Here is a 13,843-nt window from a genome sequence, read left to right on the forward strand (position 1 = left end):
TTTTTAGGATAATATGAAAGGCGCCGAGAAATTTAATCGACGTCGATAAATTAAAATTCAAATATACCATTTTCGGTGGGAGCGTCATTTTGAATACTCATGTGGTAATATGTGCCCATAATTATGAAAGTGGTCTAAGTCATATATTTTTTGTTTCGAAATTACATTGAATTAATTTCGCTTGAAATAATATGGCGTGAAATAACTGATAAACTCATTTTTTTTTTTTAATTTTGACTTAGACCACTTTCATAATTATGGGCACATATAAGCGATCTCGATTTGTCGCCCTTCGGAAGTAGTCCTCGATCTCTCCTCCGCTTTTTAAAATGATATGAAGGCACTGAGAAATTTAAACGACGTCGATGAATTAAAATTCATCTATACCGTTTTTGATGGGGACGTCATTTTCAACACTCATGTGGTAACATAAGCTGGCGCGTCGCGTTACTGACATTTATAATTACATTGAACGTCTTTTACAGTCTATGTCGATAATTATACCAACTGAAGCGTTTCATATGTCTCATCTCTCTTGAGCTCGCAAAATCGGAAAATTCTATCCCGGGAATAAATAAAAGTCTAGAAGTGGATCGGCCAGGCCGTGGATTACGGGATTTTCCTCGGGCGAAGAAATAAAGGGCCGGCAGAATTTATGATACAATTAAAAACTCATCCTTATTATTCCCCACCCCCAGCGCGTGCCGGTAGCGCCTTCTTTTGTTTCGACTTCGAGCCGTGCCTTATGACGTCATAATTTATCTCTCGAGGCGACTCTGCACACTATTGTGTCTCGGAAAACCTGGATTTCCCCTATTCCGCGTGATGGCAAAACTGGCCCTACGTCATCGCGCGCGGCGCGTCCTCTGTGTGTGAATTTCGAACTAATCGAAGGTATCCTTTACCGTGAAATGTCGGAAATCCTAACATCCCGTGACACCGTAAAAGGTTGGGATGGACGACCGAGGTAACGTTCCGAGGAACAGCTGCGACAAATATCCCGTCGGATAAAAAGGTGCCGGACCTTTTTTCGGGGTCGGTCAACAGATTTGCATACCAGTCGGACATGTCCACATCTAAAGCCCTCGGTCGAAGTTTCGGTGTCCGCCCTACGATACAATGAGAGGTATTAATCCCATGAATTTTATTTCCGGGTTAGTTGGAGTTAGAGACTGAGTTATCGTGCCCACCGCACGATCATCGATTTTCGCAGCGCTCCTATAAATCGCCTTTCAAGCCGCCATTTTTGTAAAAAAAATATACAAAAAANAAAAGCATTTTTTTGTTTAATAGTAGTATAATACCTTACTGTACTTTAATTTGGATAAAAACGTATTAATTCTTAAAAAGAAATTCTTGAAAAACCGTAACTTTTGGGTGGGTCAAAGTGGTGTAGCCCCTTAATGGCACGTCCAAGGGATTTTTTCTTCGGGGACGAATGGAAGCCCTGACATTTGGTGGGGGTGCCAAGCCACCCCTACAGTTAGCGCAAAGTATTCTCCCGGCCATTTTTCACCCCTTCGCTGCACTTCCTTCCCCCGCCGAGGGGGCTGCGCCGCGCAGTGGGGGAAGACAATGGAAAAACTACCGCCATCTTTAATTCCTTCCCGGCTCCCAACTTGGTGGACAAAAGGAGAAAAAATACGATCAATAAATTCTCATACCTAGTGTTACTTCGTGCCTTGGCGTGCCGCTCCGCCCCCCAAGGAAAGGGGAAGGAAGATATCACCTCTTGGAATTAACTTCCATACCAGTAATTATTTTACTCACTATTGTTAATAATAAAACCTTACACTAAGGATATCAATTGGACCTTCATGTATCTATACCTCGCTCTTAATTTCTTTACCATCGGAGCAACATCTCCCGATAAAGTATCGCATGGTATTACCATCACGAGTACGTGAGCCGCCAACGGCGACTGGTAGATGGCACCGCCATCCCGAGTGCGTGAGCCCCTACCAGAAATTCGTTGCGCCGCCCTTGGGGAAACGAAACCAGAGGGCAGCACAGGACGCGACCACGTGAGGGATCTACCAACTCATTTGTTATCAATCTTCGAGGCCTAATTAGTCGACACCTGCTACTCGAATAACAGAGACGATCCACGCATTTAAAAGAATTCTTTTCCTCCAAAGGAAAACCGCCAACCACCCCGAATTAAGCCTCGTGATGTCCGTGCCAAAGAACTCGAAATTCACTATTGCCTTAATCGTCATTTTATTTTCAAACGTAACAACCTACGAAGGTACGTCCAAACTTTAAACCGTTATTCATATCCAGACCGAAAGCTTACCCGTTCTTCTAATTCTAACCAAGAACTCGACCATCCTAGACGCCAAGTTTTGGCACGATTCCGCCGAAAAGGATCTTAAAGAATCCCTTTCCAACAAGTGGAATCTGAACACCGCCAAGAACGTCGTACTATTCGTCGGTGACGGCATGAGTCCAGATACTATAACAGCTAGTAGGATATACCAAGGCGGAGAAAGGAATTACCTTTCGTGGGAAAGATTCCCCCATGTCGGCTTATTAAAGGTAGATGCGAAATAAGTCTCTCCAGATGATAACCTACCACGCCATCTTGGGCCCCGGCGTTAGTAACGGTTTACGGCATGTACATATTCTTACCTCCATGGCTTATGATTGACTCCCGACGACTGATTACAGACTTATAATACCAACAAGCAAGTGCCGGACTCGGCGTCGACCGCGACGGCGCTGTTCAGCGGCGTCAAAACGAACTACCAGGTCGCAGGAGTCGACGCGAGCGTTCGACTAGGCGACTGCGAGTCCAGCTTGGATTCCGCTCGTCGGCTGGAGTCGATTTTCGACTGGGCCCACTCGGTTGGTAAAAATACAGGTACGTTTACCAACAACCGACAATTTGCCTGCCTTTCGCTCTAGCCCGTACACATACCTTAAACAACGGATTCACCCGTTGCCTACAGTACAGAAAACTGTTTCTGCCCTATCGTAGGGCGCAATATACATTACTTAGGTATTATCGATATCACCTTTCATTACGAAATCTAATCCCTTATCTTCCTACTCATATCTAAGGGTTCGTCACGACAACCAGAGTGACTCACGCCACTCCTTCCGCACTTTACGCTCACACTGCCGACAGAAGATGGGAGTGCGAGAATAAGATGCCGAAATCGGCGAAGAACTGTAAAGACATAGCGAGGCAGCTCATCGAGGACGAGCCTGGCAAGAGTATAAAGGTCTGTGCATAACTTATAACAAACGTGACTCCAAACTCCCCTAGGAGATAAATCTCGTATCCGAGAACTGAACTGACGGCTTCGAGGATTAACAAGATTAATCCAAAACTCGTTGATCTCTCTTTAGGTCATCATGGGAGGTGGGAGACAAGTATTGCAATCCAACGCCACCGCTAGGAAAAACGATCCCATAGACGAGTGGGCATGTCGAAGCTCAGATGGGCGGAATCTAATAGAGAGGTGGAAAAGCGACAAGCTTTCGCTAAACATACCCTCCGAGGTCGTGGGAAACAACGAGGAGCTTTCGCGAGTCGATTTCGAAAGAACCGAGTCTTTGTTGGGCATATTTTCCAACGGCCACCTCCCCATGGATTACGCCCGTGAAAAGGGTCCCAAGGGACAACCCAGCCTAGAAGACATGACCGTGGCGGCTATAAAAATTCTACAAAAATCCGAGTCCGGTTACCTCCTAGTGGTAGAAAATATTCCTAAGCGGATAATACCCATGGCGTCCAAAAAAAGAAACCTGGATCCAGCATGTTGGTCTCCGGTTTATTCGGCATTCACATTCCGTGGACTACAACTAGCTCTATATATCGTATCGCGTAGAAATGTTGAGACATCAATTTTGTAAGATTATCTCCTGATGGTTAACGGCGCCAACGTGTTGGATCTATTTCGTTAAGATTCTTGGATGACGGACATGAAAGAGAAGTACTTTATGCCTTCGTAGGTCGAAGGAGGCCTCATTGACTTTGCACACCACAGAGGACATGCTGCCCAAGCTCTGCAAGAAACAGTCAGGCTTTCCGAAGCAGTTAATGCTACTCTAGCTCTGGTAGATCTAGAAGAAACCCTCGTGATCGTCACTAGTGATCATACTCATTCCATGTCCATCAATGGGTACAGCGATAGGGGGAATTCGATCCTAGGTATGACTCCAAGCCATCGATTAAAATTATTAAGGGGATGTGAGAATGCCATCCAAGGTATCAATCGTTCGTGAAACTTTTCTCCGAACTGAGCGTACCGAATCGTTTCAAACTTCACAACTTAAATACGCAGGCTATAAGGAAGGTCCTGCCACCCATGAAATTTCATTATTAATAAACAATTGTAAAAAAACACCTACGAGTGTCAGGGCCTTCCTAATAGCTTTAACATTCACGTTCTAAACTTTGAAGCGATTCGATACATCCGGTTCAGAGAAGAGTTTGATACACGAGACCTCTGCGTACCCACTTTCACGTCCCCTTAATATGAAAAAAATTGAAATTAATTTCTAAGACTAAGTACGTGGTCGCAAGGGTTTATATATCAATTTTAGGAATCGCCCAGAAATCTAAGCACGACGGATTACCGTTCACCACGTTATCCTACAGTACGGGAGGACCTAATAACATGGCATACACCGTGGTGGGCAACAAATCAGTACGCATCAACGTATCTTTACACGACACCACCAGTTTCACGTACAGTCAGCAGGCCGCTATCATAACCGACGAGGCTTATCATGGCGGGGGCGACGTGGCAGTGTATGCCATAGGTACGGGTAAAACATTATCACTCGACAATGTCTCGGTACTTGCTCCTGAGTCATGTTCCCGGTCAATGATTCATCTTAAGGTGAAGTGAAACACGTCGAGGAACTTGATCGACGTCGATAAAGATTTTCCTAAGTGCCTACGTTGCCGACGTTCGTTTTTATATTGACAGCTGTGTCAAATTATATTGAGTATTATACCAAATGGCATATTCCACCTGACGTTTTCGTGCAATAATTATAAAGAAATCCAAGTATAACTCCAGAAATCCTCTGGATTCGTGCTTTCTGGGGCCCTAATTGACTGCAGAGGGACCCCCTTGAGCTGGACGCCATATTGGTTCTGGGGTGAGTTAAAAAATTTTATTAAAAAATCCAAATTTTCAACGTGTCAGGACAATTCTTAGATGACCAGGAGTGATGTGTCGAAGTTTCGGACATTTTGGCCTAATACCCTTAAAAAAAAAGTGTTGTATTCGAACCGACTGATTTGAAGGGGTTTCACTTCACCTCAAAGTAGCGCTTTATGACAATTTCAACGATAGGATTTTATTTTCACAGGGCCGTTCGGTCATCTCTTCCACTCTACGCATGAGCAGAACTACGTAGCCCACGCAATAGCCTACGCATCAAAAATCGGACCGCACATGAGAAATACCGGCAGCATTTCCCAGGAATACTTTCCGTCCCTCCTCGGCACCATCGTTCTCCTCATCTCGTCGATTTATACGATTAGTGATAAATGGGATTTTTTAACAGCTGTTTTTCCCACCGACCGCCCTGGGCCAGATCTCTGACGTCATTTAATACGATAAGCCGGGAGAGAATCTCAGTGTTAGCGGTTGCGCCTTGTACTTTCACGTATTTATTTACAAACAAGTATGTTTAAACAATGTTCAGTCTTATGCCGCCCAGGATAAGGGTATCTGTATCGTGACTCTTTAATCAGCAGCTCGCGAAGCTTTAAAATTCGCCGTTTCTGAGATTGCTCCTCGAGGGACCTACCACCATCTCCCTCGATTAAGTATTGCGCATCTTAGGCTATTCAAGTAACACGCTCGGATATGTCTCCACAATTCATTTTTCTTTTTTTTCCCCTCGGAAACACACGGAAGGATCATCCCAAACCTCGCTCGTGAATGGAGCCCGCACACTCCCATAATTTAAAATCAAAATAGACGATATGACAGATCTCGCCAAAGACATTTCTAAGCGTGGAAAATACACGAAGCACGAATAAATATCGATCCGTGGACGAAACAAAAACGTAAGGGACTGAACAAAAGGCAGGATATAGGTTTGCACTGGAAAGAGAACAGTATTTGGTTTGGTAGGAGAAAATTCTCTGTGCAACCTGTTAATCACAGAATTTGTGACGACCACGTTGCACCGCAGAAGATGATCTTCCTATCCAGATATTCCATAGTCTTAAAAACGTATCCTCCAAGGGACTGCACTTCCACGAGGAGGACACGTTCTGGTCGCACATAACTCCGGATGTATCTTTAAACTTCATAGTCCAACAAGCTGGACTGCCAAGACCAGCAGGACAAAGCAAACCCCATATCCGTATCTCGGTTTAGCTCTTCGACTCGTAAAGGAAATTAGACTCTGCGTACACTTATTCCAGCTGGAAACTTAAGAGATCAGCGTATCTTAACGGGCTACACCCTGGGACACTAAATTATTTTTCGATTAAGGTGATGTGAAACTGGCGTAGAATAGGTTTTGTTTATAAAACTTTTCTCCCAGCTCGGTTTACCGAATAATTTCGAAACTTTACAACGTGAAAAGGGAGACTCTAAGGAAGGTCCTGAAACTCATGAAATGTCAATTCTTTTCAAATTTGTTTATAGGTATTTTAAAAATAGTTTATAAAAAATGAAATTTCATGAGTTTCAGGACCTATCTTAGGGTCTCCGTATTCACGTTTTAAAGTATGAAACGATTTGAGACACCCAGTTCGTGGAAAAGTTTTATGAACGATTGAGCTTTCGGATGCCACTTTCACATCCCCTTAACAGTTCCGGAAATCTCCCAGGCGAAAGCCTTTTGCTAACTGAACCAGGAAAAGCTCGATAAGCAGAATCAACCACAGCGGTGGAAATTAAATGAGAATCTCAGCGGATTGACGATTCGTTAGAAAAAAGAAGAAAAAAAAATGAAAGAAATAGAAGACCTCTAGAAACGTTTCATCCGACGTCGCTAGTCGGGAAGATGTGCTCGACGATCATTCCGTTCAGGAGAGACGTTATTTATTGCCGAATGTCCTTTCAAAACTGAAGATCAACGCGAAGTCAAAGTAGCAGAATCTTAGAACACTACTAGGTGGAATAACGATACAGCCAGAATTAGCAGGCGATCATTGCAGTTTCCTCTTCTCTCGTTTGTACCCTTTGGCCATGGTATCGTGGACCATTATTTTAAGAGAAATCACTGCAAGTACCACCAGCGCCGAGATCAGGAATATGAATCCAGGCGTGTACTTCTCTGGATATAGCATCAGACTGCATAGTCCCACAAGTTGAAAAGCCAACACCAAGAGAGCAAAGTACACACCTAGAGTCAGAACTATGGAGATTCGCTTGCGTTCCTGTTTCTCAAATTTGGAGAACTTAGGGGGTACTTTTTCTAGGCTGGTCCGGCCCGATTTCTTGGGAGAGAGTGCTTCGGTCCCGAGTCCTTCTAGGACACGCTGTTTCAGACTACTGTTCAAGAAGAAGATGCGCTCGGTGATGCCTTTCAGGAAGAAGCTGAAGCAGACGTTCACCTTCTTCGCCACCGGATGGGACTTCGAGTTTCCGAAGGAGTAGAGCAGATATGGAAAGAGATTCATGTTCTGGCAGCAATGGCGGATCCTCTGCATGGACGAGTGCCGGAAGAGCGACGGCGGCCCGCTGTAGTTCCCGTCTGTGGACATTAAGATTAGGGTAGAGGCGATCGATTAGGGACGCCTGGGTGAGCTAGGGTCTCCCATTGACGAGATAGAGATTATCGCATGTAACCCCTTTTCGAGCCAAGCGATACCAGGCTCGAATACCGGAGTAAATACCTCAGGCACGACTCAAAAAGAATCAAGTATTTCATCATGCAGAGCACAACCGATTCGACGTTTCGTTAACCTCTCGATTATATCTCAAAAACAATATCCACTGTTTCGACATGTCACCGAGAGGAAGCCTCGAATTAAACTTCAATCCTAACTGCCGATTCTTTTATCCAGTACCGACTTAACTGAGAATATATTAAAACTAAAACAAAAACATCCTACGACAGAAATCAACTTCATCGGACTGAGAGACTAAATATCGTTAAAAAGAAAAATTCACTTATAATTTATATTTATCGTCATGTCTCTGATATGGTTGCATATAAATGTATTATTTCATTTGCAGACGATTATGTAACGTATTTATGTCAACGCGTTCTCGGTTACAATATACACGTTGACGACACCGAAGTTCTGCTTCGTACCTGTACGCTTAAATGCAAACATTTTCAGGACAAATTTCTTGTCTTCATCTTTTAATTGTTGTTACGTAGGATTATTTTTATTCGCTTGCATATAGTTTGAATTCAATTGAACTAAAGTGCAAATCAAATCCTTTGGGAAATTCATTTGATCCGTTGACAAAAAGAAACGTCAAATGTGATTTTGTGATATATCGAGCATATTAAGGGAAAAAGTATACGTAAATATACCTTTGAACATGTCGGAAACACGTCGTACTAGTGTCGGCTTCACCGAGCAGGCAGTGTCCGCAGCCTGTGGCACGGCCATCATACACAGTCCTTAATCGCAGATTGGTCAGCGGCAAGAACTCTGTCCTTTGATTGGTCGGTCGTCTGCTCTGTGGCCTGCAGATGAGATTCCAAATTTCTTGATGTTCTGGGCCAGCGAATCTCTCCTGAAAACATAAGAGCGTTCACTTTCGGTTGCTTAATCAAAAGATGAGTGCCTCCCACTCCGATAAGTTCCACGATGTCTCCAGGGTTATACAGAGTCTACATAGACGAAGTTTAAGTGGTACGGTGCAAAATTGAAAATAGTCAAGGCTCCGACTCACTTCGTTTAACTGGTCCGCCAGACGTTCAGAGTTCAACTGAGACTTCAACCCTCGTGGGATCGAAAACGCGTAACAAAAAATCGCTGGAAGAAGCGATAGCCTTCGAACTCGCGATTAATCTGTTGGCATGGCCGCGTCATTTATGTTACAATCGCGTAATTCCTTAACTGCGCTCAGGGGGAAGGCGCATGTGTCCGGTTCACCATCGTAGCTACCCCTCTACGGTTTCTAGTGTTCTTAGGTAGAAATCTTTCCACATTCCCCTTCTTCTCTCGTTGCAAAAGGCGGAGCTTACCACTGGCATTACCGATACTTGCCCGAAGGCTTCGAACTTGTTCTTCCTTCCTTTTATTTTAAGTAACCTACACTGTATCGCAATTCCTCAGAGCGAGGAAATATTTCTTGCTATACATAATCCTTCGAAGGAATTTCTCATAAGATATCGTGCTCTTTGAATTAAATAAGAATAAACATAAATTCTTTAGCCAATTTTCTACCAAATATAGTAATAATTTCAAAGAAAATAATCCTCTCAAGAGCTGCACGATTATTCACATAGAAGTAATCACGTATGGTAAGATATTACGAAACAACCTTACTTTAACCCCTAACAGCTTGTCGTTAAATCTCAAACTACAGTTACACGTGACTTCCTATTATTGTATCGCTTCCAGAGACTTCCCCCTTTCGTCGTATCGTTCAATTAGAGTGAAATACATGGAGTGGAACATCATTCAATAAAAGACCTTCATCTCCGTCATGACCTACGTCGAACCCACGAATGAATAGAAATCAAGTCCCACCGAAACACGCATGGAAATCATGGTCATTCATTCTAAAAATATTGGTATCCGCATAACATCTAAAGTAAAATTGAATGCCGATAACAAGTACAAAGTAACGCCTTCATACACAAACGATACATCGAACTTCCCAAACTACCTTCGATCACCCTCGTTACTACTCTAGTAAAATCCTGCGACTTTTAACACATTTAACAATCTGAAAGATACAATTTGCCAAAACTTTAGTTAATCAAAGTAGTAGAAATCTCTGAACCCGATTCTCATAAGGAACAAACGACTACCGAAAGGACGAAGGTGTAAACGGAATAGGATATGAATAAAAATCAACACATATATCTCGGTAATTAATTATATTTTTCTAATTACCTCCGAACGTAACACCGACTCACCTTAAAATCCGCCTTCGAAAATCCATGCACCTATTCGAGCCTCGAGTTCCTGTCGGCCATTGGCTTCCCCGTAACTCCGACCCGGCTTCTCCTCGACGTCTAACTATACTTCTTGTACAAATTAAAAACTATAGGAAACTCGCGAAATATGCCCATCCTTCGATGAAAGCGCCCGGACACTCCTTGCGTGCTCAAGTACAGAGTTTCCTCTCTTCTGGTCGAGTACAGCTGCCGCAATCACCTCTCGCTCCGCTGAAACCCAAACAACTGGCGTCCCGTTGGTCGGCGGGAGCGTGAGCCCTAGAGAGGCGAGTCACGTGACCCTCTCACCGCCATGGGGCGCTCTGATTGGTCAGCGCGCCCACCCGCCAGCCAATCAGATCGCAGAACGCCTGCGACGCGGAAACGATCACGTAGGCGCGCTTCTTCTTTTGTGTGTGGGGACGCCTGGACGCGTTGAAACACGTCGAAACGGGTACAGGGACGCGGTGAAGGTTTCACAAACGGGCCACCTTGTCCTTTGTCTACCAAATAACGTCCTTCGGACCTCGTAAAGGCAACCGGAGTATATAGAAGTATACGTTAAAACGTTTCAAACTTTCTGATCGGCGATCACCTGTATGGCGTGGCCCTCGGGATTAATTCCCCATGAAAAATATTTGATACGCATTTTTGTAATTTTTCGTTACTGTAGTATAGTGACGGGAACTGTATACGAAGCTATACAATCGTACTGGAAATGTCGAGAGGCGGTAAGTCGTATCCAACACCTTATTTCGGTACTATGTACGACCAAGGACAATATCTAATACACGTTCTTGGGTTTGGTTTATGGTACGACCATAACCGATTTCCGTCCTTTGAAACAGCAATTCTCGACCTTTCGACGAGTTTTGACCTGCTCGAGGTGAAAGACATCCAGCGGTTCGTACTTCGGCTTATTTTCCTCTACCCTGACTTATCTTGCCCCAAAGTATTTGGGAAATGATTAACCTGGTAAGTAAATGCAGCTGGAAATTGGGTGAATTGTCAGCCATAAATAGAGGCGTTCCAATGATTGCCGTAATCGGCTAATACGGTACTCCTTTTCGAATGACTTAATGACTCATGCTTTCCCTCATGGTCTACCTCCTATCCACGCTAATTGTTTAACTATCTACGTTAAACATCAAATGTTTAAATTTATTTTAAAATAGCAATTAGCAAGCAACTTAATTTTTATTAAAAATATAAATGTGTGTATAACACAAAACGGAAAAAAAAGGAAGAAATATTATTCTCATGTAGAGGCACTATAGTTTATTATTCCTTCCCGTCATTATTTTAAGATAATTTAGTTTTTAAATATGTTAAACAAAAATCATGTTATCCAGTGCTGTAGGAGTACAATGTTGTACAAAGGTTTGAGCGATTTTCTTATCGTGTTAGAGGGAAACCGTGTTATAGGATGCTGAGTTGTAGTAGGGCTACCTGTATATGAAAAAAAAAAAATGTAAGAACGGGTTTTCAGAAGCAAATGTTGTTATAGCTTCACGGTTGAATTTCTTAATAGCACGCGTAGGTGAGGCAAACGGCTCGTAAAAAATCTTCTATGTGATGTCCACGATTAATGTCGCAAACGGCTCGTAAGAAATCTTCTATGTGATGTCCACGATTAACGTCGCAAACGGCTAAAGACGTTCATTACTATTTCAGGGTCAAATCGGCTTTCGAAAGCCGCGAAGATCGAGCACGAACGTCACTCGGAAACCCGGTTAAACGTCGGATAGGCGAGTGGAGATCGGATCGAGTACCCAGTCGTCTAGACCCATTGCGTAACGTTTCATTGATCTCTGACGCAACCGGGAAGAGGGGCTAGAGTGTGGAGCAAACACAGAAGAATCTCCGACAGGATCTTCGAGAGTGGGAGCACGTGGTTCGACGTTGAATCGGATTTGCAGTCCATGCACGAGAAACGTGACGGAGAACGCGGAGGAATCGAGATGTACCCTCTACAATCCACCCAATGTTCTTTAGGTACTATCAGGAACTCGGTAGAGTTTCGCGCCAAATACATTTAAAAGCCTACGCGAACGGCACCGAATACTTTACGCTAAAATTCGGCCATTCGGATTAACGGTGGCAAACTGCTTCGTGGAGGCATCGTACCCTGCGCTTCCTTAAACCGTTTACACCGATGGGGTTAATCCTACCCTCTTCTTCGGAGCGCATAAACTCGCCCCTCGCGTTTAGGCATTTTCCAGGGTTGGGTACTCTCACGTTTATCCACATTTTTCACGTATATTATGTAGTTCACGAAGTTTACCGTTGAAAATCATAGGAAAGTAGTAAATTATGTTTCCAATGTGGAGGATGCAGCAGATGCATGATGTACGGCATCCGCTAGGTTATACACATGTTTTAGCACATATGTTAACACGTGAATATTTTTATTGAATAGTACATTAAGTTGGCGTTTGCGTTCAACTTCATACCGTTTAATATCAAATTTCTAACTGGATTTATTATTCTCTTATTTGAAATCGAAGGGCGTAATATACTTCAGGCTCGTATAGAAAATTAGGGACGTATTGTATGTTGTAATATACGCGTAGAAAACTACGGGTATTACATGACGTATTATATTTACCCAACCCTGGCATTTTCTTTGAGAATTGCATCATCCTGTACAGCTTTTTATCCGTCTCTGTAGCGGCGCTCCCATTATCGGCCCGAGTAGTCGCGGTTCGTTTAATGGAAATTAAGATTTGCGCTCTAACTCCAGCAATGGACGTGTTGATAAAACGATATTTACGAACCTGTGCAGAAGGGAAAAGAAATGAAATTCGGCCAAATGTCTACCGGCGCTCTTAGTAGACAAAGGGTTAAAAGGGAATGACTTTGATATCTCCATTCCCCTTGCGCGTTCCTCTTGCGAGGCGCCCAGCTCGGAACTCCCGGTACCGAGAGCTTATGATGAACTCCATAAAGTGCGAATAGGACTGGCCATGGAGTCTATTTCGGTCGACTATTCGGCTCGGGCTAGCCGGGAGAGATTTCCTCGTTTTTCTCAATTTTCTCGGGGTTCTGCCGTGCCGCGAACAACGGGTCGACGGCTGAGAGGTCTCCTGGTAGGGTCCCTAGCCTTTGGGGTTTTTCCACGGCCGTTCACGTGATCCCGGCGTGGACCTCTCCCGTCCAACCCATCCCGAGGGAAAATACCTGACCATCGATTTTTATCGACCTTTATCTACGGACGCGTACTTAGAACCGGTGCTTCCGATTATTAGAACGATCAGGCTCAGGTGCAAGCGCAGTTTATTTCTCTAACCGAAGAAATTTGCAAACGATCTTTGGAGGCTTTGGAAGTTTTCCACGCTGGTTCACGTGATCCTCGCGTGAACGGCTTTCGCAGATGAGGGGTGGAAAGCTTTTAGAAAAACGAGCGAACCGAGAAATCCCTAGATAGGGGATTTTTTCCACGGCGTATCCGACGCCCCCGTTCGTTGATTGTACCGTCGCCTGTACGTTCTATTTTTCTCTCACTTCCGGCTACTCACCGGAAAGCGGACAGACTGGATTGAAACTTACTTACAAGGAAGATATCCCAGATCGATCTCTCCGATTTGATTTCTTTTATAATATGTTATAGTAGACTAAAAACTAAGCNTAAAATTATATAATAGCTTTCTCTCTTAAATCCATACAGAGCGTGTATAGTAATACTAGTGACCGAAGGATATACTCTAGTTACCAAGTAGTACGCTACGTTATACGCTAGATTTTATTTGCAACGCGATCGCAAGGGTAGCCGTAGTGCAGTACTCGGTTA

At 43.8% G+C, this 13,843-nt stretch overlaps 2 protein-coding genes and 1 long non-coding RNA gene across 6 annotated transcripts; 2 read left to right on the top strand and 1 right to left on the bottom strand.

Annotated features, from left to right (window-relative positions):
* The first annotated feature begins 2,063 nt into the window (after positions 1 to 2,063).
* Positions 2,064 to 5,614, top strand: LOC105698646 (alkaline phosphatase). Of its 3 annotated transcripts, none has more exons than XM_012423079.2 (8): positions 2,064 to 2,248; positions 2,336 to 2,538; positions 2,671 to 2,863; positions 3,064 to 3,227; positions 3,355 to 3,702; positions 3,961 to 4,159; positions 4,555 to 4,773; positions 5,332 to 5,614. In XM_012423079.2, exons 1-8 carry the CDS (start codon positions 2,173 to 2,175, stop codon positions 5,565 to 5,567), a joined length of 1,638 nt encoding a protein of 545 aa, XP_012278502.1. In that variant the 5' UTR covers positions 2,064 to 2,172; the 3' UTR covers positions 5,568 to 5,614. The 3 variants fall into 3 exon arrangements, with proteins under 3 accessions (XP_012278502.1, XP_012278511.1, XP_012278519.1); XM_012423088.2 differs by having other exon boundaries at positions 2,092 to 2,248; positions 2,320 to 2,538; XM_012423096.2 differs by lacking the exon at positions 2,064 to 2,248 and having other exon boundaries at positions 2,509 to 2,596.
* Positions 5,615 to 7,008: 1,394 nt separating this feature from the next.
* On the bottom strand, positions 7,009 to 10,302 carry LOC105698667. Of its 2 annotated transcripts, none has more exons than XM_012423121.2 (3): positions 10,033 to 10,302; positions 8,473 to 8,678; positions 7,009 to 7,680 (listed from the first exon to the last, which is right to left on the bottom strand). In XM_012423121.2, the coding sequence occupies exons 2-3, from the start codon at positions 8,552 to 8,554 to the stop codon at positions 7,133 to 7,135; spliced, it is 630 nt and encodes a 209-aa protein (XP_012278544.1). In that variant the 5' UTR covers positions 8,555 to 8,678; positions 10,033 to 10,302; the 3' UTR covers positions 7,009 to 7,132. The 2 variants fall into 2 exon arrangements, with proteins under 2 accessions (XP_012278544.1, XP_012278552.1); XM_012423129.2 differs by lacking the exon at positions 10,033 to 10,302 and adding an exon at positions 8,838 to 8,950.
* A 93-nt stretch (positions 10,303 to 10,395) lies between these two features.
* LOC105698676 lies at positions 10,396 to 12,637 on the top strand. The gene is made up of 3 exons (XR_001103940.1): positions 10,396 to 10,784; positions 10,902 to 11,028; positions 11,728 to 12,637. It is a non-coding gene; the product is annotated as an uncharacterized LOC105698676 (long non-coding RNA).
* The last annotated feature ends 1,206 nt before the right edge of the window (positions 12,638 to 13,843 follow it).

The sequence above is a fragment of the Orussus abietinus genome, unplaced genomic scaffold, assembly GCF_000612105.2.
Source record: "Orussus abietinus isolate OABI.00-Male unplaced genomic scaffold, Oabi_2.0 scaffold13, whole genome shotgun sequence".
Lineage (NCBI taxonomy): Eukaryota > Metazoa > Arthropoda > Insecta > Hymenoptera > Orussidae > Orussus > Orussus abietinus.

Bases quoted from the DNA above. Each gene is read 5' to 3' on its own strand.
- LOC105698667 (XM_012423121.2), bottom strand. From the start codon at position 8,554: ATGATGGCCGTGCCACAGGCTGCGGACACTGCCTGCTCGGTGAAGCCG. The intron at 7,681-8,472 runs GTATATTTACGT...TAATGTCCACAG, and splicing joins TGTTTCCGACATGTTCAAAG to ACGGGAACTACAGCGGGCCG.
- LOC105698646 (XM_012423079.2), top strand. From the start codon at position 2,173: ATGTCCGTGCCAAAGAACTCGAAATTCACTATTGCCTTAATCGTCATT. The intron at 2,249-2,335 runs GTACGTCCAAAC...CGACCATCCTAG, and splicing joins AAACGTAACAACCTACGAAG to ACGCCAAGTTTTGGCACGAT. The intron at 2,864-3,063 runs GTACGTTTACCA...CTCATATCTAAG, and splicing joins CTCGGTTGGTAAAAATACAG to GGTTCGTCACGACAACCAGA.